Source organism: Biomphalaria glabrata, chromosome 17 (genome assembly GCF_947242115.1).
Source record: "Biomphalaria glabrata chromosome 17, xgBioGlab47.1, whole genome shotgun sequence".
NCBI lineage: Eukaryota > Metazoa > Mollusca > Gastropoda > Planorbidae > Biomphalaria > Biomphalaria glabrata.
In genome coordinates, this window is record NC_074727.1 from 1,256,318 (window position 1) to 1,273,497 (window position 17,180).

The 17,180-nt window shown below is 34.7% G+C and overlaps 1 protein-coding gene across 1 annotated transcript in view; it reads right to left on the minus strand.

The window, feature by feature from the left end:
• The window catches only part of LOC106073145 (structural maintenance of chromosomes flexible hinge domain-containing protein 1-like), a 56,706-nt gene extending 43,642 nt beyond the window's left edge, over nt 1-13,064 (minus strand). The window contains exons 1-14 of the mRNA XM_056015214.1: nt 12,882-13,064; nt 9,635-9,710; nt 8,643-8,801; nt 8,318-8,400; nt 7,515-7,654; nt 6,797-6,814; nt 6,379-6,529; nt 6,140-6,259; nt 4,046-4,209; nt 3,511-3,607; nt 1,419-1,632; nt 1,169-1,289; nt 430-489; nt 196-319 (exon numbers count right to left, since the gene is read on the minus strand). Coding sequence (XP_055871189.1) covers nt 196-319; nt 430-489; nt 1,169-1,289; nt 1,419-1,632; nt 3,511-3,607; nt 4,046-4,209; nt 6,140-6,259; nt 6,379-6,529; nt 6,797-6,814; nt 7,515-7,654; nt 8,318-8,400; nt 8,643-8,801; nt 9,635-9,710; nt 12,882-13,016 — 1,662 coding nt within the window. The 5' untranslated portion in view covers nt 13,017-13,064. The remainder of the gene's footprint in view (nt 1-195; nt 320-429; nt 490-1,168; nt 1,290-1,418; nt 1,633-3,510; nt 3,608-4,045; nt 4,210-6,139; nt 6,260-6,378; nt 6,530-6,796; nt 6,815-7,514; nt 7,655-8,317; nt 8,401-8,642; nt 8,802-9,634; nt 9,711-12,881) is intronic.
• Between the last annotated feature and the right edge of the window lie 4,116 nt (nt 13,065-17,180).

Below are 17,180 nucleotides of genomic sequence, written 5' to 3' on the forward strand. Positions count from 1 at the left end.
ACTCTCCATTAGCTAGAAAAGAGTCCAGCAATTACACACAATGCCTCACTGTGTGAGAGATTTGCAACTGCATTACTAGGTCAGTGATACTATATCAGAACACTCTTCAGTATAAGTTTTAAAGAAATAGATAGAGAAGCAAGTCAGTATGTGACTGGTCAGAGACATGGTCTTAACATATTCTTTAGTACTCACATGACCGTTGACTATCCGTACAAAGTTTGTATTTTTGTCCTTCAGCTTCAACTCTAGGTCCATGAAGGTCAGCTTGTTGGTGCTGACCTGGAAGCTATCATTCGTCCACAAGACACCAGAAATTCTAATAACAAATTTATTTACCGAATAAGTTTTAAAGAGTGCCTTTAAATATCTTCTCTTTAAACTTCATTCTAAAAAATGTTTTAAAAAATAATTAACTATAAAAGTTACCTGTTGTAGCACTCGGATGGTATGTTTTTTTGTCTCTTTGGTAATGAGCACCAGTCAAAGCTGGAAATAAACAAGATTATGTCCCTTTATCAAACTACTGAAAGTTTAATAAAATTTATTTTGAAAATTGAGGTAGAGCCACTAGAAATGTGTAAATATAACCTCAAAAGACAGTTGCATCAAGACACATCATTATTATTTCCATTTTTTTTTCTATGAAGCTGATGATGTTTAGTTGTCAGATATTTATGAAATATACAGTTAAACTAAAGAGCAGCCAAACTAGCTGTTTCATGGTGTGAGGTCCAACAAGCATTACTTGTTTCCATAACAGAAAAGAATTGAGAAGTTCTCTCCTACACATGCCCTAAGAGAAATGGTGACCAAACTTCACATGCAATTTAGACATACCCATAGACAAAACAAAACACATTGGCTCAAATCAACAATAGGATGGAAGCCAAAAAGAAAAAAAAAGTGATAGCAAAGTCGTCCATTTTTATCATAATGTAGCAACTTATTAGAACAACTTATTAGAAGAGCTAAGATCCATAGGAAACAGCTGGGAATATGATATGGAAGTAGCCAATGACCAATTCTGTAGAGAGAGAGCTTGCTGCCCTGAACTGAGAAGGAGCTAAATCTAAATCTATAAAGAATAATCCTAAAATATCCATTACTGGAATCAATGACCAAAAAAATGACCATCAATCCAGTCAGTCTAAAACTCATTACTTACTCTTCAATGACTGTATAAGGAATGAGTCGACCATTCCAATAGGTTTCAAAAATGGGTCTTCTTCCTCTTGCTGGACGATCATTGATGGCATAGCCATGGTCATCCTCAGGTTCTGTGTCAACTAGAAAACAAGATATTCGTAGAGTGAGCATTTTAGGTATAATACATTTCAATTCAAGACCTACAGGTTGAAGATTTAGTTAATACAGAAGCTGGCCTTTAATATTGTCTTAAGAAGGATTGTACTAACTTTTCACTCCATAGATGTCTGAAGGATAAGTCTCTTTGTCATACAGAAAAGGGTGATACCTGATCACCCCTTCTACAGCAGTGGACCCATCCACATAGGCCTTAAAATCAAAGGTGCTGGCAGCAGTTCTCACAAACATTGATTGCATATCATCAATTATAGTCCTAAGCTCCACAGACTTGGGATTCGGGTGACCTCGGATGTGAACATTTACCTGCAAGTTTAACAAAGCATTAATGTGTGGGAGAATTAAATAACATCTGGTAACAACTGTAACATGAACAGGCCTCAAGCCAAACAGTAAAATGTAAATAAAATGCCAGGTGTACTAAAAATTATCTAAAACTAAATTATCTTATAAGATAGTGTCTATAAATAATGTCTAAGTTATAAGATTCAGTGATGGGAACAGACTTTACAAAAATTTTAGGAAATTTTGTACACTCCCATTTTTGAACTGGCCTGTCACGGCGACTTAAAAAAAAATGTTGCTGATTTTTTTTTTTAATTATGTAGAATCATTTTATTTAATATTTTCTTTAAATAATGTATTATATAATAATTACAATGCATAAGCTGGGTTAGGGTTAGGGTTACTGCACACACGCACACAAAATGCATGCATGGCACTATTATTTGTAGATATAGATGAGAGGAGAAAGCTTTTTGCAGATGCTTTATATCTGGGTCCAGGCAGTCAGAGCATTCTATAATAGATATGTGTTTTACTGGTATGGTAACAACTTCTCTCTCAAACATCTATAACCAATACCCAAAGTGGGTATCATGTTGCCAGCTAACTAATGTATGGCACTTAGAGCTGGAGGAGACCATAAATAACAAGAATTAATGTGTTTGAAAATCAAGACATGCTTGAGTTTTGGAAATACTTCAAAAGTATGAGCTACACTTCTGTTTGTTTCACTGATTATTAAATTTTGTATGGGAGAAACTAGGTATTAAACTTTGCACATGAAGTCCACCAAAAATGCTTTGAAACGCAATTGAGAGAAAGCTGCTGAATCTGTGCTGAGCTCTTAACAAGACAAGGAAGGACAACCAGATGAGGAGCAATGCTTAGAGGAAAAGAATTTTTAGCAATAAAACTGCATATTGAGGCTTCCTTAAGTGATTCTTTTTCATGCTGACACAAGTTGTTTACAAGAAGTGGATATCTATCACACTGGGCTTTTAAAGATATAGATATTAGATATAGAAAAAACTTTATATTTCTCACTATAGATCTAGATCTATCTATAATCTATCTCTATTTAAATCTAATAACTTGGATCTACATCTCTAATGACTCTAGATCCAATATATTATTATTAGATCTATATTCTATCAGACATATACTCAGTAACTTATTACAGTCATGTAAAACAGTCCAATATCTATAAAATCTATATAGATGGCTGGTAGGTCTACTAGATCTAGATCTTATAATTCTTATAATAGATCTAGATGTCTAAATCTAATCCCATTAGAACTCATGGCAGTCGTCAGGCAGGATTCAAATTAGAAAAATCTATCAACAGAGTAAAAATTAAAAGCGCATAGCGTTCAGGCATCATGATACTCTGATACTTTTCTGAACTTTTCAAAAGCTGTCAAGCACTGAAGCAGCCATTGAAGTCTATATGCTCTAGACCAAGATAATCTAGATAAAAAAGTATTCAAATTAAAGAAACTAGATATCTTATCTAGAATATATCTATCTAGACTGATTCAAACCACTCTAGTCACTCTAGTCTAGACCGAGATCTAGACTTATAAGACATTACGATAACACAAGATTTATTTTTTAAAATAGAACTTTAACTGTGTCAAAAGACGGGATAATCGCATGTTTAAAACAAATAAAAAATTTTATTTCGCATTCTTCCGAAAATGGAAAAATAATAAAATCTGATTTTTTTTTCATAAAAAAAAAAAAATTGAAAAATTGGATTTTTTTTTTGTTTCAAAAATAAATGTCAGGAAAATTTCGGATTTTTTTTGCTAGAAAATCAGATCAGAATAAATTTTTGGAATTCTGAAAATTTTTGGAAAATTCCCATCACTGTAAGATGTACAAAAATGAAGTACTTACAGTAATATTGATGTTATTGAAGGGAGATGTGTCTGGAGATATGCTGACATTTTCTTTATTTCCATCAGGTCCATGAAGATAGAAATGATAGATGTGCCTGGAGATAATAATTCAATCATAGTTCATTTTGGCAAGTCATGACAGAAAATCATTCTAGTGATCACAACTACAGTTTCTGTTCTTTAATGGCACAATCCTTTTAGGCTATGTTAAGTGCTTCAAAGCCTTTTTTGCATTGGGCTGTTTTTTCTTTTCTTTTCTTGAGGCTATTTTAAACTCACAACTAAAAACTATTTGCCCTTTTTTATGTTAATAATGATAAAAAAAATAAAAGTTTTTGTGATTAGTAAAAAGAAAATTAACTTTATTTTATTTTTGAACAAAAAACAAACCTATACCTTTAAAAAACAGTTTGTATATATATTTGAGTTTTGTCTCAGAATATTTGCAATTTATTTGTAATTGTTTTTTTTAAAGATATTCTAAGTTATTGTTTTCCAAATCTTAGAGAGTGTATGTTACATCCAATACTTACGCCAACTGTCTGGTCCACATCTTAAAGTTCTGCTTTAAGTAGGTCACATGCTGTGTGTTGACTCCTTGGATGACCACTGCAGTGAAACTGCCTCTAGTTGGTTCCTCTGTGATAAGTTTGATCAGGTTATCCTCCTCTGAATGTATGTGCGATGTGTCTCCTGGCTAGAAATGCACAGCAAATTTATTTAATCAAGTGATAGCAAGGGTGCTAAAGATGCAACAATAATGTCTAGTCACTTGTTAGCGTTAGTGAATATGAAACAGCAATAATGAATTGTAAATTGATATTATTAGTGCTGAAAGTACAGATACATCATTATATAATGAAGGATATAATTAGCACTAAATAAAGGATTACTTTCCTATAGAGACCTAGCAGTCTACTGAGCAGATATCTAAAGCTAGCCAATATCCAAAGTGGGTTGCCAGCTAACTCATGTCTGGCACTTAGAGCTGGAGGAGACTATAAATAACAAATCCCAGCCTCATCAATATTCAAATTCACGACCCTTAGTTCAGAAGCTGAATACTTAACCCCTTCCCCTGTATTAGTGCTGAAGGTACATAATAATTCAGTTGTCATGATATTCTATGTCAGGCAAAGTACACATGCAAACTTTATATTCTATGTTAGGGAGAGTACACATGCAAACTTTATATTCTATGTTAGGGAGAGTACACATGCAAACTTTATATTCTATGTTAGAGAGAGTACACATGCAAACTTTATATTCTATGTTAGGGAGAGTACACATGCAAACTTTATATTCTATGTTAGGGAGAGTACACATGCAAACTTTATATTCTATGTTAGGGAGAGTACACATGCAAACTTTATATTCTATGTTAGGGAGAGTACACATGCAAACTTTATATTCTATGTTAGGGAGAGTACACATGCAAACTTTATATTCTATGTTAGGGAGAGTACACATGCAAACTTTATATTCTATGTTAGGGAGAGTACACATGCAAACTTTATATTCTATGTTAGGGAGAGTACACATGCAAACTTTATATTCTATGTTAGGGAGAGTACACATGCAAACTTTATATTCTATGTTAGGGAGAGTACACATGCAAAATTTATATTCTATGTTAGGGAGAGTACACATGCAAACTTTATATTCTATGTTAGGGAGAGTACACATGCAAAATTTATATTCTATGTTAGGGAGAGTACACATGCAAACTTTATATTCTATGTTAGGGAGAGTACACATGCAGACTTTATATTCTATGCTAGGGAGAGTACACATGCAAACTTTATATTCTATGTTAAGGAGAGTACACATGCAGACTTTATATTCTATGCTAGGGAGAGTACACATGCAGACTTTATATTCTATGTCAGGGAGAGTACACATGCAGACTTTATATTCTATGTCAGGGAGAGTACACATGCAGACTGTTATGAATGAATGTCTATGTGTGTATTATCTATTTTTACAGATATATGTCAGTTTGAAAGTATGGGGCGAATGACCAGAAGTGTGTTAGTTTTAGCGATAAAGATATGTGCCATGAAGTATAATAAAGTTTCTGTGTTTTGATCAAGTTGTTAAGTGTTATTATAATTACAGCTGAACCCAGGGATACCTAGACTTGTAGTGAAACTAAGGTAGTTTCTGAACAGCTTTAGACATATATAATAGAAAGCTGTAACACAGACTTTTTGGCTGGCCCCCACGTCGACAATCCTGCACTGTTTGTAACATTTCGATCATGGTAACAGTTATTATTTCTTGTAAGAAAAGGTTGAGATAACATACTAGCCAGTTAGATTTGGGTCATCACAAAAAAAAAAAACACACAAAAAAAACCCACAAAGACCCTAGGATCTTAACAAGCTTGACACCACATCCCCATGTACGTTTAGCAGGTTTCATTATTCACAAAGCTAAAGCTGTATTTAACACCACTGCAGCATGGGAGCTACTACCCGAATCTTGGCTAGTAAGAATAGTAAGGCATAATGAGAAACCAAACCAAACAGTCAAGTTGACAAGACTAGCTTAGGTCTTAATGTTTAGATCTCAATGTAGGAGAAGCTGCATGTACAAATTTAATGTGTGTTAATGATAGTAATTACCTTTCTGTTTTTAATATATCCTGTATAGATGGACTGGTTGTTTTTTTCTCTTTTCTCAAATTCTTCTTTTGAGATGACCAGCTCATGGACATCAGTAGAATCTTTGGGTTTACTGATCATCTAGGGAGAGCAAGCATACACGTTTTTCCTAGGTATTTGTTTTATAGTTCAATTTAAGAATCTCAAAACATTTTCTGCTGCAAACAGAAATCTTTTTGTTTTAACAAAATCCTTCTTACCCTGACAGATGTCCCGATGAAAAAGACTGCCTGCTTCCCTCCAACCCCAAAGTAGGAGATGTCACTGTTCATGAACTTTGGGGCCCAGGTGCCAGCTGGACTGAGGGAGTCATCCACAATTTTCTGCTCCGTAATTTCAATGTCTGGATTGCTGCCATAAATAAATTAATGAGCTATATACGCATAATGAAACAAATTATGTTATGACTGAAAATTTTTTTAAAAATATTGAAAGATGGTGTAAAGAAATACACAACAAAGAAAATACAGCCAACTTAAAATTGAACCAATTATCAAACAGTTTATAAAGAGGATCAACACACAGATCACTCTATTCCACACAAAGCCTTGAGTTGGTACATACTTCAACACTCAATCAAATTTATAAAAAAAAATTAAGTAAAATTTTTTTTTTTACCTTTTACTGTTTTTTTTCCTATAAAAAAGTAAACAAGAAAATGTATTAAAAAGTAGAAACTAGAAGCAGTAGAATAACAATAACTTTGAAAATAAGTCTCAAGAAACAACAATGTTCCAACTATGTTGGGGAACTGAAATCAAATCTAGACCAAATTTTTTTTGTCAAAGTTTGTTCAATCAAACTTAGTTATTCAACTCGGCACTGGCTTCTATCTTGTCAGTTCACTACTTAATCTGAGTTTCAAAGTATTTACAGGGGATTAAGAGTTTTTAAAATTTTTTAATATACTTCATATTTCTTGCTTAATATCATAAAAACCCAATAAAAAAAAGTCAGGTAAAAAAAATACCAAGATGAATTTAATCTTCTCAGTTGCAGAACGTTAAACATTTTAAATTGAATAGCAGACCCAAAGCACAGAAAATGAGATAAAGCTTATTGAGGTGTGTACCATGAAAAATTAGGCACAATTAAGTTTTTGTTGTGTCTTGATTCGGTGCATGTGTCTCAATTCACTTTCCACATAGCAAATTTTTTTTTTTTTTGTTTCTTGTTGCGATGTCTTGTTGCTTCCTATGAGGTTTTTGTTTTAGCTGAGCCAGTCTGAGATGGGCCATTTTGGGTCAATGAGTCAGTCTAGCAATCATCTGAGAGTTGGGCATCCCCTCACCAATTGTTATCCAGGGTTATAGCGTTACAAGGAAATTAATCTTACCCTTGACTTAATCTCTTTTCTTGCCTTGTAAACTTTGAAAGTCTATAAATAGCCCAGTTATTAAGCTGACGTGGAGTCATTCCTTTGCCGTTGTCAATGACAACAATACAGTTTTTGTTGACAGCCGCATCGTCTAAGTACTGGAAGATGAAAACAATTATAAGCTAAATGATTCGAAACATGATAGTCTGCAAACATCCAAAATTAAAACCTATCTCCCTATTCTCAGATTATCATGGAGGTATTGAAAAAAATATTCTTTAAATTAACTTTGTTTTCATTTCAAACCAAAAACAAACATTTGTTTTCAAAAATTCACAGAAAATGATTTTTTTCTTGCTTTTCCATAAAATTCCATAATTGTTTTATAAACTTGAAAACCCGATTGGAAATATCCAAGTGTTATGATACATATTTATAATAATTTGAGCATTTATCTCTGGACTAAAAGAGTATATAAAATTAGACAGGAAATATGACATGTTTAGAGACGCTAGAAGAAATGACAATAGAGACACTTAGGGTAGAAGACTCGATGACCATTTAAAATTCTGAATAAACGTTTTAAATGTTTACTAAAGTATTATCCACTTCTTTAAAGAGCGCCTGAAAAGCTGAGCAGTTGTGCAGACGCATATATGTGATTTAAGTCTTGATTGGAGCATAACAGAGAGAACATAGATTGGGACCTGGGAACAAGTTATCAATGATAATGTTCATGAACAGAAATAGCCTATTGAGCACAAGTCAAGATTCCCAATGTTCTTAACCTAACAGAACATTTCTTAAATAAAAAAACATACCAGTCTCAGCTCAATTTGGCGTGGACCATCGTTCAGTACTGTTGCAGCTATAGAGTTGTCAATCAACTCAGCAAAAGCATATGCTGTAGAGATAATAGAATCTTTAGGCTAGTACTTATTTAAAAAAAAAAACTAAATAAAAAAAAAAAGATTTATTTTACGACATCATCTATTAATAATAGTAAAAATTCACTGAAAACTTTTGGATTAGACTCTGTTTATCCTTCACATGCCCCAAAACATGAGACCCATCCTTGCCAAGACTAAAATTTTACTGAATCATCTAACCATACAGCTCTCTTAAAAAAAAAAGGTTATCTCTTACGTAATGGATTTTGTCCCTCAGACGCATAGTATTCATACATGCCACCTTTAACAATCGTGTCATAGTGGGGAAGATAGTCCACTCTTTCATGGGTAGGAGCACATAACTCTTGTGTGACTTCTTTGAGAATGTAAAATGTATCCCCATTTTCAATAAACTCTGTAAAGGAGAAATAGTTTTAAAGAAATGAATACATAAAATACGAAAAAGCACAAATTGATAAGTGCCATATTTTTTATTTTAGAATTCTATAGTTCATTATATTTAATAGTAAAACTTCCTCAAACATTTTTGCTCTATTTATATTCATTAAATTTTCTTTATTAAAATGCAGTGTCTAGTTCTCTGTAACGACTGAAAAAAAAAGAGAGTAACCAATACTTGTAAATTGACATGTGCCGCAGCAGCTAATTTAATATTTCTTTTCATATCATTGATGATTAACAATGGGGTTGAGAATAAACAGATATGTCAGGCGGTATCATAATGTTTACAAAATGTTTTTTTTTATAGAAAAGTACATTAATGAGGTTGTCATCTTCATTGCTAGAGAAAGAGGATTAAAAGTCTTCAGCAATATCACTGCCCTCAGAATTAAGCAGAGTACGACAATCTCTTAACTTTTCCATTTCCTTGTCTTTCATCCTTGATGCCAATAACGGGTATTTTATGGCTATTGGTTAGGCTGGCATATTTACTTGAGGCGTGAAAGGATACAATATTGATGCAATGGAATAGATAGGAATCACGTCTTAAATTTTTTTTTTCTAATCTTCAACTCCCCAAAAAATTTTAGTGGCTTTGAAAGGGGTACATCTTAGATTCAAGAATATATATGGTATTGCTCCATGTGCCATTTTAAACTGTGATTGCAGACACAAAGTTAAAAACACTTTATACCCAAAGAGTTTTTACCAGCCTGTCTTTGTTATTTACTTGTTCCACAACTCCCCAACAATTAAAAAAAAAAACTAAGTGGATCTAACATTTACCAAATGACTCTTGATCTTTGATTTCTTCTCTACTTGTTGTAGCTATCACAAAGTCATCTGAATCTATTTTGAGAACCTTCAAACATATGATGAGGACAATAGTTAGTACAGAGCATGCATAAACATTTTAAATCAAGATGATCTTCTAACTAAAACAATATAAGATGCATTATATATCGTATATAATAGCATATGTGGTTATACAAACATGCTTTGAGCTTTTATCTTTCAGTGAAAATAAAAAACAACAACATTTTAACAAAAATAATACGATAGAATTTAATTTGGTTGGAAGGACAAGAATATGATGCAGTGTTTCCCAAACTGTGTTCCGCAGAACACTGGCCTGAATAGGTAGTTTCATAATCTACTGAAATAATTAACTAGTAGGCCAGCACATGAATTAACCACTCCAAAAAAGAAAAGTGTTCCATTAAATGATTAGAATGTGAAAAGGGTTCCCTTAGAGAAATAGTTTAAGATATAAACTTAGTATACAGAATAATACAGATTAGCATGATTGACAGAGTATAGATCCTGATATCAATTTAAATAATATTAGAGTACTAGAAGTCTAGATTTAGATCTAATAGATATAAAATTCTGAGAGTAGTCAGCTAATCTCTCATCAGTCTTATCATGTCTTATGTCTCTCTTAGTAGTCTAAGTCTTATTTCAATGTCAGATCTAGAAAATCAATCTCACTCTCACTATCTGGACTCTATGATAATGATCTTCTTATCTTATAATCTTATACAATACAGACGTTACTTTAAAAAGAAGATGATTACATCCTATGCATCATAAATCTAGTCATGCATGTTAACCAATGACTTAAATTCTGCCAAGTCACTGGTTTTCCTGGCTAACTAGGGAAGAAGGTACAAATTAGTCCTAGCATATATAGAACGAGGAATGTGCCTTTATCTTTGTGTCTTTCTGAGTATTTTATTAGATTTTGTTTTTGTATTTGAAGATGATATTTTATGTATAATTTTTACTTTACTTTTGAATCTTCTCTCCTGAAAAATTTTTAAATTTAGTGATTTTACTAAAGGTGTTACTCAAGTCAAATGTGAATATTTGTTTGTAATGAATCTCACAACTCTATTTTGTGTCTGTTCCAGTCTCTTAATGTTTTCTTGAGTTGAGAGGTCAAAACAGAGGATGCATATAATATATATATATTATATATATTCTATTAGTAGCTAAATCAAGGTTAAATAACATTTTAGTTTTATGTTCTTATTTGATTTTTATTTAATAAATTTCTTTTAATAAACCCTAATGCTTTGTTTCATTTTTTTATAGTGTTACGAATCTCACTATCCAGGCTTTCTGCAAACTGCACCATACACCACCAACTTAAAGAACTTGACAAGTCAGGGCTCCAAAATAACGTAAAGGTTTAATGTCCATAAATAACAGCCAATACTGTACAATTGGCAGCACGTAGAACAGTACAAATAGCTCTGCGATAACAAATATCTCTCCGATAACACCGTTCCGCCGTATCAAGTCTTGCACTGGCCTCTCCGTCTCGTTCCGGGCTTGCACTGGGTTCAACAGTTCGGGACTGACTTCACACACTTGGGCTCGTTGTGTCGGACTCGATCACAGACCAAGATCAAGACGCCGTTCTTCTCAACTGTACTTGACAGTACTCCGCACTGAACCGTCGTAATGCTCCGTACAGAACCACACTGTTGAACTGTGCTGTAGTCGACCGTGTTCTGAACTCCTGTCGTGAACCCGCTTTCTGAACCGTCTTGACTGCGTCACCTCCGCTCTTATATAGGGTCCCTACTGGCCTTCTAGAACCGGACAGAACGCCGCTCAACGTTTCTAGGTGGTCAGATGACTACAACTCTCGTGACGCCCCTGAGCTCTGTTCACGTCGGCGATCCTTCCCGAACTCTCTTGTTGACACTCGTCTCGGCCGATCGTCGTAACTCGTCACGGTTGACCGCTCGTCTAGCGCTGGCCTGGGGCGATTTGCGTCGGCTGACTACACACACACCACTACCCCCATCTGTGCCACCACCAGGTTTATAACAATAGTTTCATCAATACAGTGATTCCATTTCATTTCATTTATTATAACACCGGTTGTTGCATTTTTAGTCTGTGTTACTGGTTTACCATGAATAAGATAAGTGGAATTAATTTGTTTTATTTTTTTTGTTACTCTTAATAACAGACATTTTTCTGGTTGAAAGACATGCTCCAATTTGATTCCCATTTCTGTAATTCATCTAATTCTCTTTGTGAAATTTCTGTATCTTGTGTTGTTTTTATTGTTCTATTTATTATGCAATGGAACTCATTCACCAATCATAAATAAACATATTTAGACACGTCATAATATTGATAAATCAATGAAAAATATGTATCTCGTGACAGCCTTTATGGATTACATAATATCTAAGATTTATAGAATCATGTGGCTAAATGCTGTTTGTTTACGATTGGTCAATGAGGTCCATTGTTTGCCAATAATCTGACTTTTGTTCCTGAACTAATGCAATTTGGTAAATTTTTTATTTAAATTAAAAATAGTAGTGGACCTAAGACTGTTCCTTGAATTACACCTGAGTTTACTGTTATTGATTTAGAGCCATTTATCATTGCAGTTTGTTCTCTCCCTATCAGAAAATCCTTAATCCACTGATGCAATGGACCATCAATGCCAAAATTCAAAATATTTTTAAAGCAAACTATGGACATGGTGGTCTGGTGGTGAACTTTGTCAAAAAATTGGTCCTTGGAAAAATGTTAAAAAGATACTGTAACTTTAAAGTATGTTTAGATAGCATTATTAATTAGTATAGTATTTGTTCATTAATAGTAGTATTAGACAGTAGACTCTAAGTCTAAACTCTAATGTATAGGATTCTTTATGAATACAATGTACATTTATGATTTTATAAATTGAATGGAAGACATGATTCATGAATGAAGTCTAGAAGAATTAGAGTTAACTAGCTAGTAGAGTCTAGATTGTTGATCTAGCCTAATCTAGACTAGTAGAATCTAGATCTAGATCATAATTGATAATAGTCAAAAGATTAATACAATGTAACGTATAACTGTAAGTAGTGTAAGTGTAACTATTAGTATTGAAATTGAATTCATTTGATTTTGAGAGACATCATTTGTTGATCATTTGGTTGGGCCATTTCTGAATTTGGCTTGAAATCTAGTCTAGAGTAGATTAATCTAGATTCTAGATTAAATGATTGGCTACCTCTTTTATTTTGTCTCTAAAGGCTAAATATGACTGGATACCAGAGAGCGACAGTTTTACTTCTGGAGATGCCTCTGTGCGACGGTCATGCACAAAGATTAACAAATTATCGGAATCTTCTATGGGCGCAGCCATTTTGGCTAAATGAAGCGAAGTTGTTTTTTTTTCCCTCAATGGCGTCTGTTGATAGATCTAGTTTTATTTTGTTTAGGTCAGGGACGATAAAAAAAAGGTGTGTGTGTGTACATATAAATCAATGTACCGGCCTTTGGGTAGCTTGCGAAGCTCCGATGGGTCTTAAGTTAATCATAGGGCAACTCTAAAACACTTTTTACAAATGAATATGATTACTTTTACTATTATGATCAGGGGCGGACTGGCTACATGGTCAATGGCGTAGCAAGGTACCCGTGAGCCCGGGTTCAAGAATATCTTAGTGGGCCCCCCCCTCCAGCCAATAAGACAAATTTAGTGTGTGTCAAAAATGAGTAATCTAAATGCAAAGACATTCCAATGTAAAGATCGTACCTTTTTTTAAAATGGTTTTAATGGATGGTTTTAATGTCATACTATGTGAATGAGTGGGCATTGCATCCTATTGGTTTCAAAATCAACCACCGCTAGAAAAGAAAAAACAAACAAACAAAAAAACTTCGAATGGATGGTTTTGAGACATTACGATGTGAATGTGTGGGCGTTGCACCGTATTGGTTTCAAAATCAACCACCGCAAGAAAACAAAGAAACAAACAAACTTCGAATGCATGGTTTTGAGGTCATACGATGTGAATGTATGGGCATTGGCATCATATTGGTTTCAAAATCAACCACCACAAGAAAACAAAGAAACAAACAAACTTCGAATGCATGGTTTTGAGGTCATACGATGTGAATGTATGGGCATTGGCATCATATTGGTTTCAAAATCAACCACCGCAAGAAAACAAAGAAACAAACTTCGAATGGATGGTTTTGAGGTCATACGATGTGAATGTATGGGCATTGGCATCGTATTGGTTTCAAAATCAACCACCGCTGGAATACGCTATCGGAATAATTTAAATAGGCACTCGCTGAACCTCCAAGAAAACATTTAACATCTATATTTCATTTAGTATGGGGATCCAACCCAGGACTTGTGTGACAGGCTCGAGCTAAATGGGAGATGGCATAAACACGGCTTGGTGTTGGACCGAATTGATGTTGGAAATCAAGTGCCAGTGTTTCTTGTGACTGAATTATGACAGTATTATAAGCGGACATTCTTAAAAGCACGGGATAAAATGATATTATTAATTAATATCTATTCGTTTTAAGACACATTAGGAAGTAATATGTAAGCATGTAGTTTAAATATTGGACTATTAGTGTTAAGTTAAATTTTAATTTAGGTGATGGCCAGAGACTGTAGACGTATACGATGTAACCACTGCCTGCTACACAAGTAAATATCACACCAGTACTGCGAGAACTATATGACGTAACCTCTGCCTGCTACACAAGTAAATATCACTCCAGTACCGTTTGATTGATCGTCTTAAGAGCTGGCTCTTCGAGCTCTAAGTTTGAAAAAAAACCTGTTTGGTAGCCAAACAGTGAAAAAAACAACATGTGAGAACACAGTTCTGTTTGAGAGAGACCCGAGTCAATGCCTATGGAAAGCATTGCTGTTTCCAATGCTTTTGGCCCCCGACGCATGCTTGGCTGTACATGGCCGAAGGCCGAGGACACCGGGAGCCTCCGCCATTTTCCTTCGTTATACAAAGCTAACCGTGGGGGACTCGCCATTTATGTAACGGTCCCTTGAGGAACAGCGCATGGATGTGTGACAGGTTTATGGGGACTCTTTTGCAACTCCGCCCGTGCAAGAGGTGGACTCTCGTCTACCCGTGGGCATCCCCACGGGAGTTATGTTTCGCCATTCATTTAGCCTAGTTACCCCCTCAAGTAACCGTTTCCACCCGGGTGCCACAATGAGGCAGAACAGCGTACCCGGGTCACTCCAGTACTGCGAGGACTATAGGACGTAACCACTGCCTGCTACACAAGTAAATATCACACCAGTACTGCGAGGACTATAGGACGTAACCACTGCCTTCTACACAAGTAAATATCACATTAGTACTCCGGGTTCAAGAACATCTTGATGGGCTCCTCTCCAGCCAATAAGACAATTTTAGTGTGTGATAAAAAATAAGTAAACTAAATGTAAAGACATTCCAATGTAAAGATCGTACCTTTTTCTTAAAAAAAGTAATTATGTCATAACGTTTGATTCAGTTAGGACTGCATATAAGTAGTAATGTCTTAAAAGTCAATGTTTTTACAGCTTCTTAACAGAGTTAAACGACTTAAAAGTGTTTCAAATGAACAAACAAATGTTCTTCCTAATTTCTAATATGGGCTCCAACTGGCCTTGAGGCATGGGCCCAAGCGTAATGAACTCCTTCGCGCCATGGTTGCTACGCCACAGCTGTGGGCCCCTATTGCTTGTGGGCCCTGGTTCATTGAACCCTTTCGCGCCATGGATGCTACGCCACTGTATATGGTACCAAATGGGCTGATAGGGTCGCCAAATAGGCCACTTTGAAATTCACTTTGAATGATAGTAAAAAACAAGGTTACAAAGACAGTTTGTGTAGAAACACAAACTCAAAATCGGCCCCCGAAGTGGTCCACCAAGGCAGGTAAAAAGGCAAGTTTCAATATTATCAGAATGAAATTCTATCAAAGACAAATGACAGAAAATAATGGAGAAAAAAAGGTTAACGGATATACTATTCCATACCTGTTTAATTTAAAGTATAGAAATAGTAGGCCCTAAAGAAAGTTTCCCTTTCAGACCTTGAGATTCATGGGGCAGATGATGTTAAAGTCATCCGTTGGCCAACGGTTAACGAGCAGGGTGTCATGTGGCCAGCACAACGACCAACCACCTTTACTTTCCCCAACTCATTAGAGCTGGATGCCCTAAAAATCCCGAAATTCGAACAAAGTCTTCACTGAGATTCGGACCCAGGAGCCCAGTTTCGGTGATTAACCACTCAGTCACCGTGCTTTCCCTCCCCTGAAATCTAAAAATGTTTCATTTTGAATTAAGTGGAGGTGATGTACTAATTATTTTTTTGTATAGCTATACCATCCCCTTTTTTAAAATGTGATTTATCTCCCTTTAGTCGCCTGCTTAAAGTTTGAGCCTGCACCTCTTTATTTAGGCTTCCTTGTTAAACATTTTTTTTCCACTTGGGTGCTTCAAGGCAACCAAGTTCTCTACAAATTAAATTTTTTAAACTGAAATGTCAGGCATTTGTATTTCACTGCCAACTCACTTAGTCTGCCAATTTTGTAGATTAGAGTCTATCCAGACTATAGAGGGAAGGTTCGAACCAGAGACCATACCACACGACCAGTTGCCATTTAATGAATCAGCAGAGTTTAAGATAAGATACTTTGGTTTTTGTTGTCCAAACAAATAGAAATTCAGTTTGACAACAATAATCCACTTCAGTGTTGCTGATCCGTCGTTGACTTATAGCACTAGATAGCTAGTAAACAACTAAACTAATGTAGTCGCATATTAAATGATAGAATCTGAAATAACTTGAATAAAAGTCTTTCATGAAAAAAAAAACAAACTAAATATAACTTTTATTTCAATATTCATATATTTATCTTGAAATGAGGTATAGATCTAATAGTAATGAAATAAACTGATATTTAAACAAAATATATCAAGAAAAACACTTTTTTACTCTTTCAGGTCTCTTAGTCGTCTGTCGTTCTTAGCATACATTATGACAGATCAGCTCATATTTCATCATAATACATTGCACAGCCATTGCTTTAACCAATCGCTTAACCTCTCTTCACAGTCACCTAGGAAACACATAAACACACTCTTCATAACAAGGGGGGTAATTAGAAGACTGAATTGACTTGATCCTGTTATGTACTTTTTTTCAATAATTATTTATTTTCGCGGATAGATCCAAAAAAACGAATGCGTTGTACGAATACAGTTTTTTTATTGTTAAATTATTTCCATGTGAAATATATTGAGGATTTTAAAACTAATTATTATCTTATCTTATATAATACAGGCCCATACAGACGTTACTTCAAAAAAGATAACGTCCAACGCGTCATGCATTTAGTCATGCATATGAACCAATGACCTAAATTCTGCTAAGTCACTGGTTTTCCTGGCTAGCTCACACAACACCCAACTCTAACGATGTACCTGACATTGGGGAAAGTAAAGGCGACTGGTAATTGTATTATTCACACGACACCCTCGACC